The sequence below is a fragment of the Triticum aestivum genome, chromosome 7D, assembly GCF_018294505.1.
Source record: "Triticum aestivum cultivar Chinese Spring chromosome 7D, IWGSC CS RefSeq v2.1, whole genome shotgun sequence".
Lineage (NCBI taxonomy): Eukaryota > Viridiplantae > Streptophyta > Magnoliopsida > Poales > Poaceae > Triticum > Triticum aestivum.
Window position 1 is genome coordinate 71,298,523 of NC_057814.1, and position 25,098 is coordinate 71,323,620.

General features: G+C 47.2%; 1 protein-coding gene across 1 annotated transcript; it reads left to right on the forward strand.

Moving 5' to 3' along the window:
* Positions 1-24,066: 24,066 nt before the first annotated feature.
* LOC123170460 (non-specific lipid transfer protein GPI-anchored 7-like) lies at positions 24,067-25,098 on the forward strand. The gene is made up of 2 exons (XM_044588327.1): positions 24,067-24,537; positions 24,644-25,098. The coding sequence occupies exons 1-2, from the start codon at positions 24,090-24,092 to the stop codon at positions 24,805-24,807; spliced, it is 612 nt and encodes a 203-aa protein (XP_044444262.1). The 5' UTR covers positions 24,067-24,089; the 3' UTR covers positions 24,808-25,098.

Below are 25,098 nucleotides of genomic sequence, written 5' to 3' on the forward strand. Positions count from 1 at the left end.
CACTTATGGCTAATTCTTCAAGTTGATTTTTCTACTAAGTGAATGTGATCGGACCCTTCCCCCTCTATGCTATACTCAACCCAATCTATTCACAAATTCTTCATGTACGTTCTATTTGAAACTCGTTCAAAATCTTCACTGTGTCCTTGTCAGCTGAAGAATTTGCGAACGGAACTTTTAACTTATCTTATCCAAATTTTCGGCTTTGCCGCTCAAACCGTTCCGCATCCCCCGAAATACTTATCTAGTCACCCACGATCTAACACGATCTCCACTTCTCAGTACGTGGGTGACACATGTCAAGCGAATGAGAAGGGTCAGGGGCACGTTCGTCAAATTTCTTCGGGCGAATAGTTTTTCACCGTGGCTATAAATACCCCCTCTACCCTTCCTCACTTCCTTTACTCCGCTCGACCTCTCTCCAGCTCGAGCTTCTCAAACCCTAGCGCCGCCGCTACTTCATCGTCGCCACTGAGGAAGAGCTTCACTACCTCGACCTCGTCGCCACCGTACTCGTGCCGGTCGCGGAAATCTTCACTGCGCCGCCGCCGTAGCCATCTTCCTCCGCCGAGTTGGGGCGTGGAAGATCTGCATAGACGAACTTCTCATCTCTACCTCACAGTTCGTCGTGTTCTTCGTTCAGGGTAATTAAAAGTTACTTTTACTGCCCTCCTTGATTCAAATGATTTCTACAAAATCTTCAAAGGTGTTTATTCTTCAAATTCTTCACACACTAAACACCTCACATGTCATCTGTTCTTGATTCGTTTCTCTAAGCAATAATTTTTCTTCAAGATTCCTCAATTGTGTGGATCTTCGATCTATAAAACTCTGGAACCTAAGACAAAGAACGCTTAGTGAAATTCTTCAAGACTCATCTGGTCAAATTCCTCAAACTTGTTCTTTTTGAAAAATCTTCTGAGAACGCATATGACCTCTTCAACTTCCTCGCAACTATACTCTGTTCACAGGTACTCATGTCCGCTGCTGAATCACTAGGTTCTCATCAACTTAACTCATTTGCAGCGTTCCTCGAAGAAAGGTTGCATACTTCTTCAGAGAATTCAATTGTTCAAATTCCTCATCTGAAGAAAATGGATGATGGAAAGAAGCCACAGAAAGGAGGAAAGAGGCCTGAGATCAACACTGCATTTGAAATCCCTGAGGACATCTATGCTGGGTACTGCACACCCTCTGAGGAAGATAAAAATCAGCGCAACATGCGCATTCAGAAGATAGAGAGGAGATGGGCAAGAGAGTGGAGGGAGTACAGATATGTGACTCCCAAGTACATGAAGAAATTCGCACTCAATCCTCCATGCTCAAGACCTCCGTTGGCACCTAGCCAAGAAGCTGATCTCACCAGCCTCAAGCGTGGTGAAGATTATCCTGATGAATGGGCCAAGCGCCAGGCCAAGCTGGCTAAACAAGCTAGAGAAGCAGTGAGGAAATTCAATGAAGACTCTGCTGCTGCTGCTGCCGCTGAGGTCTCTGTCAAGCCGAAGAAATCCATGGCAAAGAAGCCTGCGCGTAAGCCAAGTGCTTCACCGTCAATGTCCTCACGGCCAATTCCTCATGCTGCTCCTGCTCCTCCAAAGTCCTCAGCTGCTCCGACCAAATCCTCAGCACCTGTGCATCTTGCCACGTGCCAAAGGACTACAGGCATCTCTATTGCCTCAGGAGCTTCAGCTAGTTCCTCAGCTGCACCAAATTCTTCAACAGGACCCTCTCTGCTGAAGACAAAGACCACTGCAGGACGAGGCTCTCGCTCAAGTCCTCACAAGAAGCAGGTCGCCTTCCAAGTGCCGTCTGAAGAAGACGAAGCTGATGATGAAGAACTTGCTGAAATCATCAGAGATAGGCAAGTCAGGGCCGCTAGAGCCAAGGGCACAAATGTGCCTCTGCTTTTGGATCCAAAGTTGATCCTCGATTACATTGATCTCTGGCACAAGGACCCAAACACCCCTATGCTTGACTTCAAGCTGACTCCTGGCCAAAGTCATATGCTGACTGCCTTCATCCAAGAAGAGAAATGGAAATTTGAGAAGGCCAGGCAGCTCAAGAAAGCGCAGTACAGGAAGGAGAAATTCCTGAAGAACAACGTTGTCTCTATGACAACTGATGAACTTGTGAAGATCCAGTCTGAAATCAAAGTCCTCAGCGATGATTTCAATGCTTACTATGCTGATTGGAACGGAGCCGAGGTCAGGTTTGTTAAACTGACTGAGAAGTTCACCTCCAATGTTGCAGCCCCATTGCAACAAGAAATTCCTCAGGCTGAAGCATCTGCTCAGCCAACTGAAGAACATGCCAGCACCGCTGATGACATTCAGGCTGCTGAAGAAAATGTGAGTTCCAGGGCTGATGACTGCAATCCAGCCGCTGATGAAATTGCTAGGGCATCCACTAGTGGTGCGCCTGAAGAAAATGAAGAGGTCAGGGCAACTGCATCTGTTGTGCCTGAAGAAAATCAACCACATTCCTCTGCTCCTCCTGCGCCTACCCCAACTCCAATCCTTCCATCTGCATCAGATGTGAAGAAGACCAAGGCTGCAGAGCGTGCAGCAGTGAAGAAAAGGAAATCATCAGCTCCTTCAGATTCTTCAGCACCGAAGAAGATGAAGAAATTGGCAAGCTCATTTGCTAATCCAATTGATGATGTTCCTGTTTCCTCCATGCCATCAAAGGAAATCGTCCCTTTTGATGAAGAATATGTGATCCCTAACGGATCTGATGAAGAAAATCCTTCTGCTGCTTCCTCAGAGCAGATGGATGAAGAAATTGAAGTGGATAAAATCCCTTCAACCCCCACAGTTTCCTCGCCTATGCCTCAGTTTACTGCTGAAGAGGCCGGCGTTGAAGAAATAGAAGATGAAGACGTGGACACTGGCTATACCACACCAGTGATGAATGATGACTTTTGGGAAAGTCAGCACCCCAACTCTCCACTCTTCACACCATTGCAATAAATTCCTCAGTCCCCAGCAACTACAGTTCAAATGGGATCTGATGAAGCTCGTGAAGAAATTCCAGCCACTAGTGCTGAAGAAAATGAAAATGAAGAATTGAAGAGCCAGGCTGCCACTGAAGAGGAACCAGAAATTCCTCAGCCTGAAGAACCTGAGATTGCGATTCCTGAGGTTGTAATGCAACTGACTGACACTCCTCTGCCCAAGCCAACAGATCCATTCTCAAGGAAGCAAAAATTCAAGGTTAATGATTTCTTCGGCGAGCACGTATTCTTCACTGATTACAACCCGTATGACTCTGCTCGCATTAGGAAGAGGCGTTTCTGGACTGCCGGCCAGGCAAATTTTTATTCCTCAGTGCTGTTCAACAAAGACAAAGTCTTCGATCATGAGCACATTCCTCACGTGGATATGGAATCTCTGCTGTGCTTCGTGTCGGTCCTCAGTGTTCTTTATGACGCTGGACTGTTAAATTTCTACACTGATATATGTGATTGGAATGAAGAGCTCATTCTTCAATTTTATGCAACTCTGCACATCACCGGAGACTCTGAAGATGTGAATTCATGGGTGCTGGACTGGATGTCTAAAAATACTCACTACAAGGCACCGGCTACTGAATTACTTCGTGCTTTGCCTCTCAGTCCTCCCCTTGAAGCTGCTCGCTGCGTCTACAGTGAACCTGAGCTTACAAATCACTATATGCAAGTGCTGATGAAGCCATTGAAGCCAGGTCAAGCCCCAAGAACTAAATTCCTTGTGAAGGAATTGTTATATGTGCCTCGGACTGTCTATCGCATTCTGACGAAGACATTGAGTCCTATCAAGGGCCACGACTCGAATGAAGAAGTCGTTGGCATCATGAAGAATCTGCTTTTCAATATCATTCATGGCATTCCCGTCAACTTCCATGATTTCTTCATGAGGACTCTGGCCAATGTCGCAATGTCACCCTTTGAGTGGAAGCCTTATGCTCCGTGGATTATGAGATTCATCCGAACAAGGTCTTCACTCAACTACAAAGCTGATACACTGAACCATTGCAGCTACTTGCCCCCGATTGAAGTCCTCAAATGGACATTTTCCTCAGCTGATGAAAAGGGCAAGGCTACTGCTGTTATTGATGAAGGCATTCGTCCATTCGATGGTCAATTTCGCAAGGCTGCATCCTACTCCACCAATGATGACTCTGCCACCCGTGACTCTGCCGCCAACGCAACCAAGCCAAATCCTCAAGGCACAGCTCCCAGGGTGATGACTGACCGTGAGCTTCTCCTCAGTGTTCACTAGAAGGTTGATCGCAATCACAAATGGGTCAAGCGTCAGTTTGGTTCAATTCTTCACAACATGACTGCTACCCACAATGCAGTGAAGAAAAACCATTACTACCTTCATGAAACCCTCAACCGCACCTGGGCTATTCTGTCGCACATTTATAGCGCAGAAGATCTGAAGAAAATGGGCATCAAGGAGGACTTTGACTGGTCTGCACCTCCACCGAAGAAATACAAGAAGGTCAAGGTTCCGTCCTTGGTGGCCAGCTCCTACTCTTCATCGCGTGACACCGACGAGCATGAAGACTTGGAAGACACTGCGGCAGGCCCTACATCAACAAACGACCCCAACAACGCTGGCGCTCCTTCATCAACTTGATATTCTTCAGGGGCGTTAGTCCTCATTTTTGAACCTTTTGGTCATTCGATGACAAAGGGGGAGAAATTTGAGTTAGTCTTCAAGCGGGTCTATCTATATGGGCGTTTTTTTTCTAAGTTACAACTCTCGTTGTTCTGATGACTTTGTTGGATCGAGTTGTAAACTTAAACTCTATGGTGGCCTGATACTTTTGTTGTTTCTTCTGCATGCTTATTCCTCGTTAATGTTATTGCACGCATCCTGAATTACATCAGTCACCATATTTCATCATGCATTTCAAATTCTTCATATTATATGTCAAATGCGTGTATGAATTACAAGATATAGGGGGAGATCTCATTGATTCAACTCTTCAAGTGTGCATTGCTTCAAAAGCAAATTCCTCACTATGCACATATTCACGGGGAGTCTTTTATATCTTGCAATCAAATTCCTCAATATCAGTATTTACACTTCATATGTTTATCCCCGTTGAAAACTTAACCTATATTGTCATCAATCACCAAAAAGGGGGAGATTGTAAGTGCATCTAGTGCCCCTTAGTGATTTTGGTGTATTGAAGACTTATAGGTTAAGGGACTAATGTGTTTATGAGTGTACACAGGTCTATAAGTCTATGAGGAGTTTGATATTTACAGAGAAAGTCGACCCCTCAAAATGAAATTCTTCGACTAAAGACTTTGGATTTCTGAAGACTTTGAAAGTGAAGAAATTGGTGTGACCTTGAAGACTTGGTATACATTTGAGGTACATGAAGCATGAATACTTTTGTTTTTGTAGTTTCATTTTCCCTTTCTTGAGTCATAGGAAACACCGTACTGTTAAAGGGGGTCGAGGAAATACTAAGGAAAATTTTCCATGTGATGCTCAACTCAAAATCCTACACCTACCAATCCCTTCGAGTGAAGCCATTGGAAATCTCATACAGTTCAGTAATATTCTTCAATGACAGAGACGAAGTTCTTCTGGTCTCTGAGGAATTTGTTCTGACTGAGGAGTTAGGAATTCGCCAGTGCGGATTGCCTACACAGTGAGGAACATGATAGCCCTGAGGAATTTGATACTCAAATTTTCCGACCGTTGCTGTGCTATGCGCCAGCCGTCCCAAAATATCTACCCACCTAACGGTCATATCATTGAAGGGCATTTATGTCTTATCATGTTGGGCTGCTCCCTAGGCTATAAATAGCCGCCCCTACAACCACTAGCTGGTTGGCTGCTCCGAGAGAAAATGACACTTGTCATTTGAGAGCATCCCATCCTCCGAGGACTTTGAGCGAAAATCATCAAGTGAGGAAAACCCAAACCCAAACACCTACAAACCCAAAGTGATTGAGCATCACTGAAGAGATTGATCCTGCGTGGATCCGACGCTGGTTACCTTTGAAGACTGTGCTTCTTCCAGACGGTTAGGCGTCATGGTCTAGAGCATCCAAAAGGAATTGTGGATCGCCGAGTGACCGAGTTTGTGAAGGTTCAGAAGTCACCTGAAGACTTACCACGAGTGATTGGGCGAGGTCTGTGTGACCTTAGCTCAAGGAGAATACGGTGAGGACTGTGTGTCCGGGACTGTGTGTCCTCAGGTTTAAATACCTAGCCGCTCCAACCAGAGGTACAACTGAGATAGCAGTTGGAACTGGTCTACCAAATCATTGTCTTCACCAAGCCTACTGGTTCTATTTCCTCAACTCTTTCATTTCCTCATAACTGTGTTGTGCACTTATTCATATCTGTGTTTGAAGACTTTGACTGAAGACTTTCTCAATTTCCTCAGTTCAATTTCTTCTATCTGTTTGTCTTCATCCTGTGTTATCCTGTGTTTACGCTTTCTGTACTCTGTGCTTGTCTTCATTTCATCATGATGACCATGCTTGTGTTCTGCTATGCATACTTTTGAGTACTTATTCCGCTGCAAGTAGTTTTTCGCTAAGGAATTTCCTCACTAGCAAATTCCACAGTGAAGAATTCATAAAAATCGCCTATTCACCCCCCCTCTAGTCGATATAACACACTTTCAATTAACAAATATTGGTTGGATGAAAACTAGAAGGGGTGAAAAAACAAAAAAAAATGGTGGAAGGTGGAGACAGACGAAGAGGTGGTGGAGAGAAAAACCCAGAATAAGATTAGAGCCGATCCCTTAAATACCTTTTACTCCTCAAAATGAGGAGTTAAGTGCACCTAACCGATCCCTTAAACTTTTAGAGATGCAGAATTTTAAGGAGTTGTCCTCAAAAGGCAACCCAACTCAAGAAACCCAATTCGGCTCCTGAGCATATTGACTCCCGAAATCTCTACCATCCAACTATGCTGAGATTCGGGGTGACCACTGGTTGTGTCCTTGGCGGAGCTAGGTAGAAATTGCCGGGGGTAGAGGGGCAATGCCAAAACATGAGTGTTTGGGGTGCAAAATGCTAAACAAAAATATCATGTAAGCCCTCCCTCAAAATGAAAGTTTGGTCAAAGGCTGGGGGCAACAGCGCCCCCCCAAACACCCAGTTGTACATAGCTCTGCCACTGACTGTGATGTTATGGCCCCCATAATCCGTAGCATCAATTCGGCTCCGGAGCATATTTACTATTAGACTTTCACGTGTGGTGACCGCGGTGACCACTGTGATGTGATAGATGTTGCATACTCGTGGGAAGTGGCACCTATCTCGGTTGTTGTAAATGAATGTTTAATTAGTTTTTGTGGGATAAATGAATGTTCAATTAATGGACACAAACTTTGTTCTCTCTATTTTTCTACACCTTCACTGGCACATATCGTCAGAGTTCAGAGGAGAGCACCGACGTTGACTCCCAATGTTTAGCTGAAATGTGCCGCCATCCCAGTGAGCCTTTGTTCAATTGCTTCCATCTAGAGCACTTTGGACCTCAGCTCAGCAATGGTTGATGGGCCACAGTCTGTAGACTAGTCCTACAAAAAATTATGTACCGAGGCACAGATGGAAATCCCACTCCAGGTCCACGGTAGATGGTACATCTCATGTTCATCAAGCCGTTGTCGCCCGTTTAGCCTGTCAAGACCCCGATTCCAAGTCACATCGATCTAGCTGGTAACACCTCATATCACTTTGCGGCCTCACGCACGGTATTCCCACGGGTGTCGCCTTACCATGGCCCGGGGCCATTTGCGCCTTTTGGCTGACATATATGATAGTGTCGCTAGCATCCATATGACAGAGAACACGGGCCGACATGACTAGTCGTGAACCCAAAGTGGCACCAACTTACGGGGACAGGCATACATGAATCAACATCGAGCATGTCGGTCAGCAGCGTGCGAATCCGGGCTGTAGCACTGGGCTAACATGACTCCGGTGAACCGGGCTGTAGCAGGCTAGGCAGGACTCCGGATGTCACCGCGTGACATTTTCCCGAAGGGACAGACACAGGAACGAAGTGAATCACATGCCGGCCAGTCAAGTGTTCCGGAGCAGTAGTGCTGGGCTAGCAGGACTCCGGTGAACCGGGCTGTAGCAGACTACTATGGCTCGTGGAAGCACAAGACTACATTTCCCCATAAGAGAGGCTACCAAGGATAAATAACTAGGTTGTCGGATCCCACACATACCAAGCATTTCAATCATACACACAATATGCTCGATATGTGTAAATACAACATGGCATCACAACATAACTCTATGACTCAAGTATTTATCCATTAGGCTCCGAGGAGCCAAGTATTACAAACATGGGTCTCATGACTCCAACATACAGAGCATACAAGCAACAAGCACATGCGGAAGCTTAACTTGTCTGAGTACAGACAACTACAAATGAAGAAGGCTGAGAAGCCTGACTATCTACAAGACCCTGCCGAGGGCACAAGATCGTAGCTGAGGTATCAAGCTAAACGTCGAAGTCCACACGGAACTACTAGCAAGACTGACGTCTCTCTGCAAAACATAAAATAGGCAAACGTGAGTACAAATGTACCCAGCAAGACTTACATCAGAACTAACTACATATGCATCGGTATCAACAAAGGGGGTAGTGGAGTTTAACTGCAGCAGCCAGCTTTGACTCAGTGGCTAACCTGAACTACGATTGCAGGCAACTCTTTTGAGGTGGCGCACACGAGTCCACATATTCACCATATCAATACACCACTATGGATCCGCTCCCGTCTCCCTACGAGAAGGCCATCCGTAGCACTCACGCTTATCTTGCGAGTTTTAGAATATCCACTTTCACTTGTCTATGAACTGTTATAGGCAACCCAGAAGTCCTTTACCGTGGACGCGGCTATTCGAATAGATCATTTATAACCCTGCAGGGGTGTACTTCTTCACACATGTTTCCACCACTTAGCGTCTGCACACGACATGTGCTCGGCAGACTTCAAGCGAAAGCCGACGTGGGTGTAGACCACGACCTACCTAAACACTCAAGTCTCTAGTCCAGGTTTATCGCCTATCCAGGTTCCATCCGCAGGGAGTCCGGCCGAGGTTTCCACATACGGCCCCGAACGATGTGTGCAGGGTTCCCGAGACACCAAACGGGCGCCCGGTACACCGTGCCACGTGCCTACCGCATCACAGCCCACCCCTCGGGTCAGCGCTGCGGATGGCCTCCAGCATACTACAAACACCAGAAACTACTTGCAACTCCTGGACAGAGGACTAGGGTGGTTAAGAAGTCGAGCGGGGTCATATTTCAGGGCCCAACGTGTGGTAGTAGCTGTTTCATGGATCACAAACACAGAACTCAGTTCCTGAGGACGGCTTCAATGAGACAACCCACCATGTACTCCTACATGGCCTCTCACCGCTACCTTTACCAAATCGTGTTCACACACTTAGCTCACACACAGTAGGACATGTTCATCACCATTCCAATTCATCCCCGATGAATCAGACCTGACTCAACTCTAAGCAGTAGCAGGCATGACAAACAAGCATGAATGAGTAGGCACATCAGGGCTCAAACAACTCCTACTCATGCTAGTGGGTTTCATCTATTTACTGTGGCAATGACAGGTCTTGCAGAGGAAAAGGGGTTCAGCTACCGCAACATGTAACAGTTGAATCGATGTTGTCCTAATGCAGTAAAAGAGAGCAGGAGCGAGAGAGTGGAATTGTATCAGAATGAACAAGGGGGTTTTGCTTGCCTGGCACTTCTGAAGATAATATAGTTCTTCATCGGTGTCATCGAATAATCGTCGGAACGTCGTCTACTGAGAGGGGACAGTCACCGGCAACAAAGAAAGAACACAATCAATGCAATGCGACAATATGATGCATGATCATGACATGGCAATATGATGTGAGTTGAGCTAATGCAGCTAGCAACGATTTAAATGAAGTTTGTTTGAACCCAAGGTTCAAATTCAAACTCCATGTAAGGCATTTCAAATGCCATTTATTGAAATTGTCTTATACAGCAACTTTAAGTTGTTCAAACATGCATGAAAATGGTACAGATGGATAGAGTAGATTTTTCTGATCATTTTTCATATATAAATTATTTCATTCTGAGCTACGGTTGATTTTCTATGATTTTTAGAAGTTTATACTATTTTCTGGAATTTCCTAGTTATTTTAAATTAGACTAAAACCAGAAAATGCATTACTGCGTCAGCATGACGACTGCATGACATTAGCAGGTCAACAACGCCAGTCCAGGTCAAACCTGACGGCTGGGACCCACACATCAGTGTCTCAGGGCTAGTTTGGGTGGATGGCAGGTGGGCCTGGTCAACGCTGACTAGGCAAAGGTCAGAGCTGACACATGGGGTCCACGGCATTAGCGCTAATCTAACAGAAAAGGAAAACTAGACTAACCTAATTAGGCTCGGGGGCCCACATGGCAGTGGCTCAAGGGGGTGTTTAGAGTGGTCATTAGCAGCTAATGAGGCTGCCACATCATCACGCCGGAGATCTGCCGGCGGCGACCACGGAACACAGCGGAGGCATGCCGGAGTTGCTCGGGCTCGCACTATAGGCAGCGGTTTGCGGCGGGGTTTGGCTCTACGGTGAGCTGGCGTTCGCGCGCATCTGCTAGGGCAGATGGGAGGGGCTGGGACGGCCCAAGCTTGCCGGAATCAAGCTCGTGGCGGCGGAAGGATTTCGGGTGTGCACGGGGTCGCGGCTACGGTGCAGGGCAGGCCTAACGGGCGGGTGACTCGAGCTCCTGGAGACTCCCTGAGTGCGTTGACGTGCTCGGAGGCGAGCTTGCGCGGCCGTAGCCGCGGTGGCGGCATGGCCGGCGGCGAGGAGCTATCGGCTCCGGTGAAGCTAGGGCTACGCGGCGCAAAAGAGGCAGGGAAGAGAGGTGTTCAGAGCGGGAGCTCACGGCGCTGCCGTAGGGATGGCCAGCGTGCTTGAGGAAGCCCTGTGGACGACAAATCGGCGGCGACGATCTCCGGTGCCCGACAGTGAACACGACGATGCCGGCGACGTTTTCGGGGCTTCCGGCGTCGGGAGGCTCGGTGAGGAGGAAGAGAGGAACGAGGCGGAGCTCGGGCAGCTCCAGGGGGCGTAGGAGAGGTGGTGGCCATGGCTATGGCGAGCGGCAGCGGCGAACGCGCTCGGTGGTGCTGCGGGAGAGAGCAGAGGAGGGGGAGGGGGTCCACGAAGAGAGCGAGGGGGTCGAGAGGGAGTGCGTGGCACTCGGGGCTGGCTCCAGAAGCGGCGGAAGGAGGAGGTGGCTCGGGCGCGTGCCGGCGCGTGGTGGCCACGCGCCTCTGTCCTTCTGTCAAAGGAGGAAGAAGACCGGGGAGCCCCTGGTGGGCTGGGCCAGATCAGGAGCTGGGCCGGCTCTGCTGCAGGTGAGAAGCCCAGGTGGGTCCTTCTCTCTCTCTTATTAATTGTTCTGTTTTTCTATTTTTGCTATTATGTTTTGATTTAGTTCAAAGACCAAACCATTTTCAAAATTCATGAAAATAATTGTGTGAACTAAATGGAGTTATCCAAAGCTACACAACAATTTCCAGAATTATTGAACATATATTTATTATATAACAAATATATATATCCAGTTCAAATATTTATTGGATTAATTCAAAGGCCCAAAATAATTGTTTCTGAGATTCTAGAAATATTGGTTTGAATTTTATCCCTTGCCAATATTTCCAGAGATTAACAGGAACATTTTCTTGGACTCATTTGATGAGATTTAAATGTTGGTTATTTTTAGAGGTCTTCTGAGGCTTTTGAAAATTCCTCAATTCAAATTTCATTTGAATTTAAACATGATGCTCACATGAAGGGCTAGCCTAGTGCATACCAGAACTAGGGATGTGACAACTCACCCCTACTAAACAAGAATCTCGTCCCGAGATTCAAGACGTGAGGTAAGAAGACAGAGGGGACCCAAGCTAACACAATCTTCACGATACAGATGTCTTTCTCGAGGATGTTGATTCATTGCATCACCTTGATCTCGATGTCTTGCTTTGAGAACTACATCCAACATGACAACAAGTAGAAAGGGAGAATTTTAGAGGAATCGATCTTCCTGAGATTCGAGCAACTTAGGATCATCTAGATGATCACAAGATCAATTCACGGAATGAGACATAGAAACATCTCTGGAGCTGAGAGGCAGAACATGCATCAGGAGGGATGGAAGAAACAATTTGACGAGGCTTTCAAAGTAGCGAGGAAAAATTGCCATGATTCCATAACGGGGCATCTTAGGGAAGGTGACTCGTAGAATTATTCCCTCAAGTGGCAAAAAGGAATTACTTTTGATACATAGATCATTGGAACTCTTCTCACCAGCCTGAGGCAATTTACGAATGACCGTTTGACGGAGTTCGGGAGAACGACACACTCGGGATAGAATGGATGATGTGGACTACCTTGTTGAAGACAACGCAAGGGATGACTTTGCTTGCGCGTGAAGAACTTGAGCATTTCCATATTCATCAAGGTTTTACCAACATCCGTGGCAAGGATCCTGGCAACACGACATGCTACCATGATGACTAGTGATGGATGATGCGGATACAAACGAAGATAACACCTTCTCGGACTTCCCCTTAGCGAGGCTAAGGAAACAGAATCTGGATGATCGACCGAGAGGCATTTAGCACTCTGCTTCTAATGTTCTCCTTGATGTGCTAGCGTAATCCATTCATAGATATGGTTTGATATCTAGAACATCAAGTAAAAGGTCGAACTTCGGGAACACAAAAATCCATAAGGAACATCTATTAGAATAAATTCTACGAGATCCTTATGGGGAGGTGGCCAACTTTCTCAATCAAGATACTACAATAATAATTCTTCCGGTTGGGTGTGTTGGCCACAACATCCACTTTACCGGGTTACAGAGAGACCAATATTATAGTTCTTGAGAAACGTTCCAACCATCATATCTGCCTGAGATTCTGATCCGGCTGGTGTCAGGATAATCCAGACTCATCGGGTCTGGAAAGAAAATGAAAGTTTGCAACACAAATCGACGAGGTGACATTGCGAGATTCTCGGGGGAATTAACTACGGTAGTAAGCTCCAAAACATGAGCCAGTTTTGCTACAAGCATGTGAACACGATGTCCTAGACAAGCATGGTCACCTGGTAGTCTTACAACGAAACACTACCGAGTTCAGGGGGAACCATCAACGAGGATATCGAAAAGTCCTTGCGTGAGTCTAGCTCTTAAGAAGAAACTTCTTCTCCTTGAACAAATCAATCAGTGGCTTGGTGTGCTAGGAACACGTATGGAGTGGAGGTAATTAATCTACCAAACCATAGAATACTTCGCACGTATGCATGACTAATTTGGGATGATTCCAAGGGAAACAAAACAAACCTTTCTCAAATTCATGGCGGCAACTTGCACCAAATGCACATGAATTCGAGGAAGTCACTTTTTCCATCCAAGCATAAGCTTCATGAACGGAACACGAAGGCATTGCTTACAAAGTTTCCAACACTAGGTTGATGTTCAACATGAATCATGGGGGAGACAAAATGCTGCTGATGGGCTCAACAACAACTCATCAAAATTTCCATATCACTGGACTTCCACCATCATGTGAACACGGTGATAGCATTGGTCAGACCAAAATATGTAATGGTGTATGCTCGAGGGATCAACCACGAGTAAGACAACATTACGAACATCGTTGGTTCTGATTTGACTTGATGATAGCCCATACTCAAGTCAAAGTTTTGACAAGGCAATAGATCCAACAATTGATCACGAGGATCAATCAATGAAGATATCATCTTTCTTCAACACACACACTCAAAAGATATCCTTTTAGATGAACTAAGTCAGACAAGCTTTATCTTCCAACTCTCCAAGTTGTTGTTTGGCTTAACCAACTAGCTCAGGGGTATCCAACACGGATTCTTGGAGAAGGGGTGGTTTACAAGAAACCAACTTAACCACGAGCTCAACATAGCGGTCAGGTGACAACCTGGTAATGCTTCCGAGAAGATATTCGGAACATCACGAACCACCGATATGTTACTAAGCTCGAGAACAATCTTGCTTTTCAGGGCAAGATGATATGATCAAATAAGCAAAGATTGACACTATCCTAACTCATTGATCGAAAAGTGCACCGGAAATAAGGACTAGGTAGCACGATAAACCTTAGGGTGATGATTCAATAATCAACACGCTAAGGATAAGATTATTGGCCATTAACTACCAAGCAACACAGTTGCTAGGAGTATTGATTTCACACATCACGATTCACTTGTCGGCATTCCAGTTGCGACAACATGACACCGAGGATGAATAATGATGGCGAGAAGTATCACTACGTCAAGAATTCATAAGAGAGGGTGCAATTCTCATGACAATCCTGACATAAAGGGGGTAATACTCCAGGGTAGAACAGAGCAAAAGCTTGATTGCATTTGATCTGTGGAATACAACTGCTTTGACCCAATCCTAGAAATGGATGAGGTAGTGGAGTTTGTTTCTCCTAGTCATTCTGAAATAGAATGTCTTGACGGACCACAAGAATAATAAGCATCGATAACACGGATGCACAATTACTCCTGACTATCAATTGATAGACGATGGTCGGAATACAAATGTAGAGGGACAACTCAAGGAAACATATATCTTTCTGAGTTGTGGATGCATAGATTAATATGTCGAGCGAAGCTCAACATTTCTTCCGGATAACCCATGCGGAAAGGGTAGAACTAGCAGATTCACAATATAGAATGGAGAACTCATCAAGAGCACTCTGGTCGTGACCTTTTGGTTCAAAAGAACTCCTGCCAAGAATGGTTCATGGTAATTGGAAGAAGGATGTACCACAAACCTCGAGGACTATCGCAAAGGTTACTAATATCCTAAAGGAACTAGCAACACTATCAACATGAGGTAAGTAGGGTGAATCTCGGGTTCAAGAACACAGGAATATAATACCTACTACTAAATGGCATCACGGGATGCTTTCAAGAATGGTGGCCAGAATCATCACACGGGGAACACAAAACATGGCTAGTTTACTAGGTAATCTTCTAAGACACCTAGGGTCGTAATAATAACTCCAACATATATGTCGAGGCAATAAATTACCTCAACGCACCGGTTAGTGTGCTTATTCTGACCATAAAGAACATCAGGAATGGAAAGAAGGGATTTGCAAATGCATCAGACTATTTAGAAACCTGGGATGACTCGGACAGCATAACGGCTGTAAATGCTCAGAAAAAGATTTGAGACATTCACAAGGATTTGCATAGTTACTTAACAACATCATATCAAGGTTCTGGTTCAACTAACAACATACTAAAAGTAGTAGAAACTGAACTGAGGCTTAAATCCATCAATCCTATAAGTCTCTATCATAGTAACTCGTCATCCTGATAGATAGATGAGAAGGCCTAGTTCTTAATCCCCGTAGAAAAGAAGAGGCTGACTCGGATCAGAAGGCATAAGGTATAAGGAGTAAAAAGAGCCTTACGTTCCCTTCCACAATCAATTCCCCTATATAACTAAAGCATTTTTAGACTCAACTTTGACCAGTTTGGCTTGGTAATCCTACAGGCAGTCAGGCTCTAATACCAACGCTGTCAGGACCCCGATTCCAAGTCACATCGATCTAGCCGGTAACACCTCCTATCACTTTGCGGCCTCACGCACGGTATTCCCACGGGTGTCGCCTTACCATGGCCCGGGACCGTTTGCGCCTTTTGGCTCACGTATATGATAGTGTCGCTAGCATCCATATGACAGAGAACCCAGGCCAACATGACTAGTCGTGAACCCAAAGTGGCTCCAACTTACGGGGACAGGCATACATGAATCAACATCGAGCATGTCGGTCAGCAGCGTGCGAATCCGGGCTGTAGCACTGGGCTAACAGGCTCTGGTGAACCGGGCTGTAGCAGGCTAGGCAGGACTCCGGATGTCACCGCGTGACATTTCCTCGAAGGGACAGACACAGGAACGAAGTGAATCACATGCCGGCCAGTCAAGTGTTCCGGAGCAGTAGTGCTGGGCTAGCAGGACTCCGGTGAACCGGGCTGTAGCAGACTACTATGGCTCGTGGAAGCACAAGACTACATTTCCCCATAAGAGAGGCTACCAAGGATAAATAACTAGGTTGTCGGATCCCACACATACCAAGCATTTCAATCATACACACAATATGCTCGATATGTGTAAATACAACATGGCATCACAACATAACTCTACGACTCAAGTATTTATCCATTAGGCTCCGAGGAGCCAAGTATTACAAACATGGGTCTCATGACTCCAACATAAAAAGCATACAAGCAACAAGCACATGCGGAAGCTTAACTTGTCTGAGTACAGACAACTACAAATGAAGAAGGCTGAGAAGCCTGACTATCTACAAGACCCTGCCGAGGGCACAAGATCGTAGCTGAGGTATCAAGCTAAACGTCAAAGTCCACACGGAACTACTAGCGAGACTGACGTCTCTTTGCAAAACATAAAATAGGCAAACGTGAGTACAAATGTACCCAGCATGACTTACATCAGAACTAACTACATATGCATCGGTATCAACAAAGGGGGTAGTGGAGTTTAACTGCAGCAAGCCAGCTTTGACTCAGTGGCTAACCTGAACTACGACTTGCAAGCAACTCTTTTGAGGTGGCGCACACGAGTCCACATATTCACCATATCAATACACCACTATGGATCCGCTCCCGTCTCCCTACGAGAAGGCCATCCATAGCACTCACTCTTATCTTGCGAGTTTTAGAGTATCCACTTTCACTTGTCTATGAACTGTTATAGGCAACCCAGAAGTCCTTTAACGTGGACGCGGCTATTCGAATAGATCATTTATAACCCTGCAAGGGTGTACTTCTTCACACATGTTTCCACCACTTAGCGTCTGCACACGACATGTGCTCGGCAGACTTCAAGCGAAAGCCGACGTGGGTGTAGACCACGACCTACCTAAACACTCAAGTCTCTAGTCCAGGTTTATCGCCTATCCAGGTTCCATCCGCAGGGAGTCCGGCCGAGGTTTCCACATACGGCCCCGAACGATGTGTGCAGGGTTCCCGAGACACCAAACGGGCGCCCGGTACACCGTGCCACGTGCCTACCGCATCACAGCCCACCCCTCGGGTCAGCGCTGCGCACGGCCTCCAGCATACTACAAACACCAGAAACTACTTGAAACTCCTGGACAGAGGACTAGGGTGGTTAAGAAGTCGAGCGGGGTCATATTTCAGGGCCCAACGTGTGGTTGTAGCTGTTTCATGGATCACAAACACAGAACTCAGTTCCCGAGGACGGCTTCAATGAGACAACCCACCATGGACTCCTACATGGCCTCTCACCGCTACCTTTACCAAATCGTGTTCACACAGTAGGACATGTTCATCACCATTCCAATTCATCCCCGATGAATCAGACCTGACTCAACTCTAAGCAGTAGCAGGCATGACAAACAAGCATGAATGAGTAGGCACATCAGGGCTCAAACAACTCCTACTCATGCTAGTGGGTTTCATCTATTTACTGTGGCAATGACAGGTCATGCAGAGGAAAAGGGTTCAGCTACCGCAGCATGTAACAGTTGAATCGATGTTGTCCTAATGCAGTAAAAGAGAGCAGGAGCGAGAGAGTGGGATTGTATCGGAATGAACAAGGGGGTTTTGCTTCCCTGGCACTTCTGAAGATAATATAGTTCTTCATCGGTGTCATCGAATAATCGTCGGAATGTCGTCTACTGAGAGGGGACAGTCACCGGCAACAGAGAAAGAACACAATCAATGCAATGCGACAATATGATGCATGATCATGACATGGCAATATGATGTGAGTTGAGCTAATGCAGCTAGCAACGATTTAAATGAAGTTGGTTTGAACCCAAGGTTCAAATTCAAACTCCATGTAAGGCATTTCAAATGCCATTTATTCAAATTGTCTTATACAGCAACTTTAAGTTGTTCAGACATGCATGGAAATGGTACAGATGGATAGATTAGATTTTTCTGATCATTTTTCATATATAAATTATTTCATTCTAAGCTATGGTTGATTTTCTATGATTTTTAGAAGTTTATACTATTTTCTGGAATTTCCTGGTTATTTTAAATTAGACTAAAACCAGAAAATGCATTACTGCGTCAGCATGACGACTGCATGACATCAGCAGGTCAACAACGCCAGTCCAGGTCAAACCTGATGGCTGGGACCCACACATCAGTGTCTCAGGGCTAGTTTGGGTGGATGGCAGGTGGGCCTGGTCAACGCTGACTAGGCAAAGGTCAGAGCTGACACGTGGGGTCCACGGCATTAGCGCTAATCTAACAGAAAAGGAAAACTAGACTAACCTAATTAGGCTTAGGGGCCCACATGGCAGTGGCTCAAGGGGGTGTTTAGAGTGGTCATTAGCAACTAATGAGGCTGCCACATCATCACGCCGGAGATCTGCCGGCGGCGACCACGGAACACGGCGGAGGCACGCCGGAGTTGCTCGGGCTCGCACAACAGGCAGCGGTTTGCGGCGGGGTTTGGCTCTACGGCGAGCTGGCGTTCGCGCGCATCTGCTAGGGCAGACGGGAGGGGCTGGGACGGCCCAAGCTTACCGGAATCAAGCTCGCAGCGGCGGAAGGATTTCGGGTGTGCACGGGGTCGCGGCTACGGTGCAGGGCAGGCCTAACGGGCGGGTGGCTCGAGCTCCTGGAGACTCCCTGAGTGCGTTGACGTGCTCGGAGGCGAGCTTGCGTGGCCGTAGCCGCGGTGGCGGCATGGCCGGCGGCGAGGAGCTATCTGCTCCGGTGAAGCTAGGGCTACGCCGCGCAAAAGAGGCGGGGAAGAGAGGGGTTCGGAGCGGGAGCTCATAGCGGTGCCGTAGGGATGGCCAGCGTGCTTGAGGAAGCCCTGTGGACGACGAATCGGCGGCGACGATCTCCGGTGCCCGACGATGCCGGCGACGTTTTCGGGGCTTCCGGCGTCGGGAGGCTCGGTGAGGAGGAAGAGAGGAACGAGGCGGAGCTCGTGGGCAGCTCCAGGGTGCGTAGGAGAGGTGGTGGCCATGGCTATGGCGAGCGGCAGCGGCGAACGCGCTCGGTGGTGCTGCGGGAGAGAGCAGAGGAGGGGGAGGGGGTCCACGGAGAGAGCGAGGGGGTCGAGAGGGAGTGCGTGGCACTCGGGGCTGGCTCCAGAAGCGGCGGAAGCAGGAGGTGGCTCGGGCGCGTGCCGGCGCGCGGTGGCCACGCGCCTCTGTCCTTCTGTCAAAGGAGGAAGAAGACCGGGGAGCCCCTGGTGGGCTGGGCCAGATCAGGAGCTGGGTTGGCTCTGCTGCAGGTGAGAAGCCCAGGTGGGTCCTTCTCTCTCTCTCTCTCTTATTAATTGTTCTGTTTTTCTAATTTTGCTATTATGTTTTGATTTAGTTCAAAGACCAAACCATCTTCAAAATTCATGAAAATAATTGTGTGAACTAAATGGAATTATCCAAAGCTACACAACAATTTCCAGAATTATTGAACATATATTTATTATATAACAAATATAGATCCAATTCAAATATTTATTGGATTAATTCAAAGGCCCAAAATAATTGTTTCTGAGATTCTAGAAATATTGGTTTGAATTTTATCCCTTGCCAATATTTCCAGAGATTAACAGGAACATTTTCTTGGACTCATTTGATGAGATTTAAATGTTGGTTATTTTTAGAGGTCTTCTGAGGCTTTTGAAAATTCCTCAATTCAAATTTCATTTGAATTTAAACATGATGCTCACATGAAGGGCTAGCCTAGTGCATACCAGAACTAGGGATGTGACATAGCCCCCCTTTGGTTCATAGGATATAGGATTATCATAGAAATAGAAACTTATAGAAAATGAAATGATATGTATCTCAAATCGTATCAGTAGGAATAAGAAAGGAGATGTTATTTGATTCACATCATAGGAATTTTTCCATCGAGTCTAGGCTCATGTTTATTTTCTTTTGAAATGTGAAGGATATGAACCAATCCTATGTAGGAAAAAGAATCCATTTCTATGAACAAAAGGCTCTAAAGGAAAATTTCTTATAGGAATCATATCCTATAAAATTCCTCCAAAACAAAGGAGGTCTTAATGTGTCTTTTTTTTGCATGATAATACGTGTCTCTTTAATAAAATAACGATTTAGTTATAGGCCACTGATACGTCTCCAAGGTATCTATAATTTTTTATTGTTCCATGCTATTATATTATCTGTTTTGGATGTTTTATATGCTATTTTATACGATTTTTGGAACTAACCTCTCCTGTGTATATAATCAAGTTCTGAACCACACAGAGCAATATTGTGTTGCCCAACGCCCGATTGTTATTGCAGTTGCAATACAAGCTAAGGGTACAGTTCACTATCGCCCAGGAGGGTGGGGCGCGCCCCCCAACCTTGTGGGCCCCTCGAGGGTCTCCTGACCTAGATCTTCCTCCTATATATACTCTTATACCCCAAAAACATCCAGGGGAGCAACGAAACCACTTTTCCACTGCCGCAACCTTCTGTGTACCCATGATATCCCATCTTGGGGCCTTTTCCGGCGTCCTACTGGAGAGGGATTCGATCACGGAGGGCTTCTACATCAACACCATTGCCTCTCCGATGAAGCGTGAGTAGTTTACCACAGACCTACGGGTCCATAGCTAGTAGCTAGATGGCTTCTCTCTCTCTCTCTCACTCTCTCTCTCTCTCTCTTTGATTCTCAATACAAAGTTCTCCTTGATGTTCTTGAAGATCTATTTGATATAATACTCTTTTGCGGTGTGTTTGCCGAGATCCGATGAATTGTGGATTTATGATCAAGTTTATCTATGAATATTATTTGAATCTTCTCTGAATTCTTATATGCATGATTTGATATCTTTGCAAGTCTCTTCGAACTATAGATTTGGTTTGGCCAACTAGATTGGTTTTTCTTGCAATGGGAGAACTGCTTAGCTTTGGGTTCAATCTTGCGGTGTTCTTTCCAAGTGACAGCAGGGGCAGCAAGACACGTATTGTATTGTTGCCATCGAGGATAAAAAGATGGGGTTTTCATCATATTGCTTGAGTTAATTCCTCTACATCATGTCATCTTGCCTAATGCGTTACTCCATTCTTTATGAACTTAATACTCTAGATGCATGCTGGATAGCGGTCGATGTGTGGAGTAATAGTAGTAGATGCAGAATCGTTTCGGTCTACTTGACATGGACGTGATGCCTATATTCATGATCATTGCCTTAGATATCGTCATAACTTTGCGCTTTTCTATCAATTGCTCGGCGGTAATTTGTCAACCCACCGTAATAATTTCTATCTCGGGAGAAGCCTCTAGTGAAACCTATGGCCCCCGGGTCTATTTTACATCATATTAGTTTCCCGCCGACTTGCCAATTTCTGTCGTCGTTCTTTTACTTTGCAATCTTTTACTTTCCTTCCATATACCAAAAATATCAAAAATATTACTTTGCCGTTTATCATCTCTATCAGATCTCACTACGCAAATAACCGTGAAGGGATTGACAACCCCTTATCGCGTTGGGTGCAAGTTGGTGTTTGTTTGTGCAGGTATTCGATGACTTGAGCGTAATCTCCTACTGGATTGATACCTTGGTTCTCAAAAGCTGAGGGAAATACTTACTCTACTTTGTTGCTTCACCCTTTCCTCTTCAAGGAAAAACCCAACTGAAGCTCAAGAGGTAGCAGCCACTTAAACACCGACATTACAGGACTGAAGAGATTGGATAATCCTACGCAAAAAATCGGCGCATGTCCCTCTCCACCAAGGAAAATGAGACAGATCACCTCTTCACCTGAGCTCGACGTGGCTCAATCACTGATTTGCAGCTGTACGGACCTCCAAAGTAGGTTGTGTGAAGCAAAACCATTACGGTTGGAAGAATGAGACCGGGGCAACGCACTCCCAGACACGCCATCGAACTCTAGAACTGACACCCCCACACGACTACAACGAAAGGAGAAGGAAACCAGAACTGTCAGCCTCCAACCACCAACCCAGCACATGATGCACCTTCTTCCATCTGTCACCTGCGTAGACAACTGTCTGCGTGAACTCCCGGACGACAAAACCTCCCTGCTCCACCGTGACGTTGGAAACAACGCCACAACAATGGGGACAGAGCGGAAGGAGAGACACACCTGAAGGGGTTGCTGCCGCCGCCTCACCGACACCATCCATGAACACTAACGCCGCCGATCTGAAGGATTGGCAAACACACGATGCCATCGACTCCGAGACACCGTCATGAAGGACACCGCCTGTGTGGGAGTGGAGATAAGATAGTTTTATTTGTCCGGGCACCGCTCCCACCACCCCAACGGCGCACCACGACCTACAAAACCAAACCCTAACTACAGAGAGGAGGAACGGGATCCCCCTCCATCCTACCGCCAGAGGAGCGGTCGAAGGAAGAGGGGACCAGCCCTGGCCGGTGTAGATCGGAGGTAGAGGATCGCCTCCCTAGTCGCCCGTTTAATGTTTCCTTTCACTTGCGCAAAGTAACTGCGCCTGCCACGCCAGCTATATGATACGCAACCATATGTATACCAGAATATACTTAATTTTCTAAACAACTATATGTGACAATAAATTAGTTATGGCTCAGATCCGAAGGAGAACACTGCGTCCAGGATATAAGGAGTATTTGCACCTCAGAGCCAAAACGCCCCTCCCGCCCAACTCTCATATATACTCGACCCCAACAAGTTCTCATGATTAATTTTCTTTGGCCTTCTCTCCACATACGACGCCTCCCTCTCCCGTCTGCCGCCACTGAACCTGCACCGCCGCCCGCCACCGCCTTGGTGACCGAGAAAATGAAACCTCTCACCCATCCACACATACGGCCAACCTCGCCGGCCACGCTGGGATCCTGCCGACGGCAAGGAATTACGTGAATCGGGCAGCCACGCTGCCGCCGCGTCATCATATGCATCAACTTTGTCGTGCTCGTCCTACTCATTTTATATGCTGGCTAGCCGAAATTAATCACAGGGAGATGCAGGCGTACCAACTAACTATAATCACAAGTGAACTACACATGCGAAGCACACGAGGCGCCAATTTGAGTTTGGGGTGTTCTGCTTTGGTCGCGAAACTAGGCAGCACATGGGCACGGGCGCGTCGGACCTCGCCGTGGTGGCAGAGGCAGGTGGCGAGGCGGCGGGATCAGGGTTGGGCAACGTGCCAAAGCCGTGCGCGACCAATGTGCTGCTCCAGGGCACACCGAAAGGAAGAAGTGAGAGAAGAACATCCCTATGGGGTCACTCCATTTGAGGAGTTAAATTTGAAGGTTTAGTTACATCTGGCCACAGTTTAACTCCTCAGATTTTTAGAAGTTACTAGTAAGATGCCTGTGCATTGCACGGAACATCAAGATTGAGGTGGACGGCGCTGGCAGCGGCCATCACACAAGATTGTCCTATGGCCTTCTGGATGTGGCGGGGAAGAGATAAGTCTGATTGTGGGAGACAAGGAGTTGTTTGTAAATATGAAAACAAGTGCTGGCTTCTTTTTGCAAAACTGCAACAGTTTGCTTTGTATGCGTCAAATTTAGATGCGACGGCTATTAGTGAAAAATGGCAAGCACACCATCATCACCAACTCAGATTTTTATAGGATGTAGAGAAGTTTGAGAAGGAGTTAAATTTGCGGAGGAGTTTATGTTAAATGTTAGCTACAGATGCATTTTTTGAAGTAGAGAGTAGAGATATCCAGGATCCGTCTTTCCTCCAAGTCGTGTGGGGCTAAATCTTAGTTGACTCAGACTTAACCAAGTCTCAGTCAAGTGACACAATATGTTAAAAAAATTAAAAAGAAATTGCACGGATCTCCACATTTTCTCAACGAATATATCATCGACCGAGTCCGTTTCTCCAAAGAAAAAAGAACGAGTGTGTCGCCCGCCTTAACCCAAACCGTGAGTCTGTAACGGCCTGCACATGCACATCTGGTCTTGGATGTGATCCTGCATGCACTCTGCGAGTCACCACTAGAAGATCATATCGCCCGTGATGACCTCTCTGCACGGAGCGCGCGCATGCGCGGGCTTAACGAATCAAAACAAACCTCCGATCGATCATCACGGCGCCGATCTGCCATTCTGGAGACCGCGATGCATTGCTCCGCCGTGTTCTTCTTCCTCCTCGTCCTCCCCCGACCCCGTCCAGCCGCGGCCGTCGGCGCGGGCGCCCCCGCCCCCGCCCCCGGCAGGAGCATGAGCATCACGCCGTCCCCCCTCCTGCCGTGCCTGGAGGAGGTGCTGCCGTGCACGGCGTACCTCAAGTCGGCGGGCCGCCCCGCGCCGACGTGCTGCACCGCCCTGAGCCGCGCCGCGGCCACCGAGATGCCGTGCATCTGCCAGCTGCTCGCCGACCCGGGGATGCTCGCCGACTTCAACGTCACCAGAGAGCAGGCGCTCGGGCTGCCCACGCGCTGCCGCCTTCCCGTCGGCTGCCGCGACGACTCCGTCGGCATGCCCGACCCAGGTTCGTTCCCGCCAACGTCCTCCGCCGGTGCGCGAGTCGTTTAACTCCTAGTGAACATATATGCAAGGCATTTGACGCGCCAAGAGTTGCTCTTCTGTGCATGCAGTTGTGCAGGCGCCGCCGCCGCCGCCCGCCGCCGTTCGGACGGCGCCGCGCAATACTCACGCCGGCGATCCGTCAGGCGGCGACCGGTGCAGGACAGGAAGCGTCTGGCGCGCGGTCTGGACGATGCTGTTTGGCGAGTTGTTCTCGATCAGCGTGTTGCTTTAGGCTTCTTGGACGACCACGCGGTGGGGACTGAGGAGTGTTCTGCTCGCCGCATTCGGCTCATGATCGTGTACACTTGCAGATAGTGTGTTTGGTCTTCAGATTTTCAGAGTAGAGGCTCTAGGTTTTTTGTGCCAGGAAAATTCACTGATTGTTGCTTATTAGCTGATCTAAATGAGCAGTGCTACCAATAGTCTTTTCTTCATCGGTGCTTGTTATGATACTAGCTAGTGGTTGGGGCGCGCCATTTGCGCGCCGCCTGAAATGAAGCTATGCGCTCATTTTGCTCGGTTG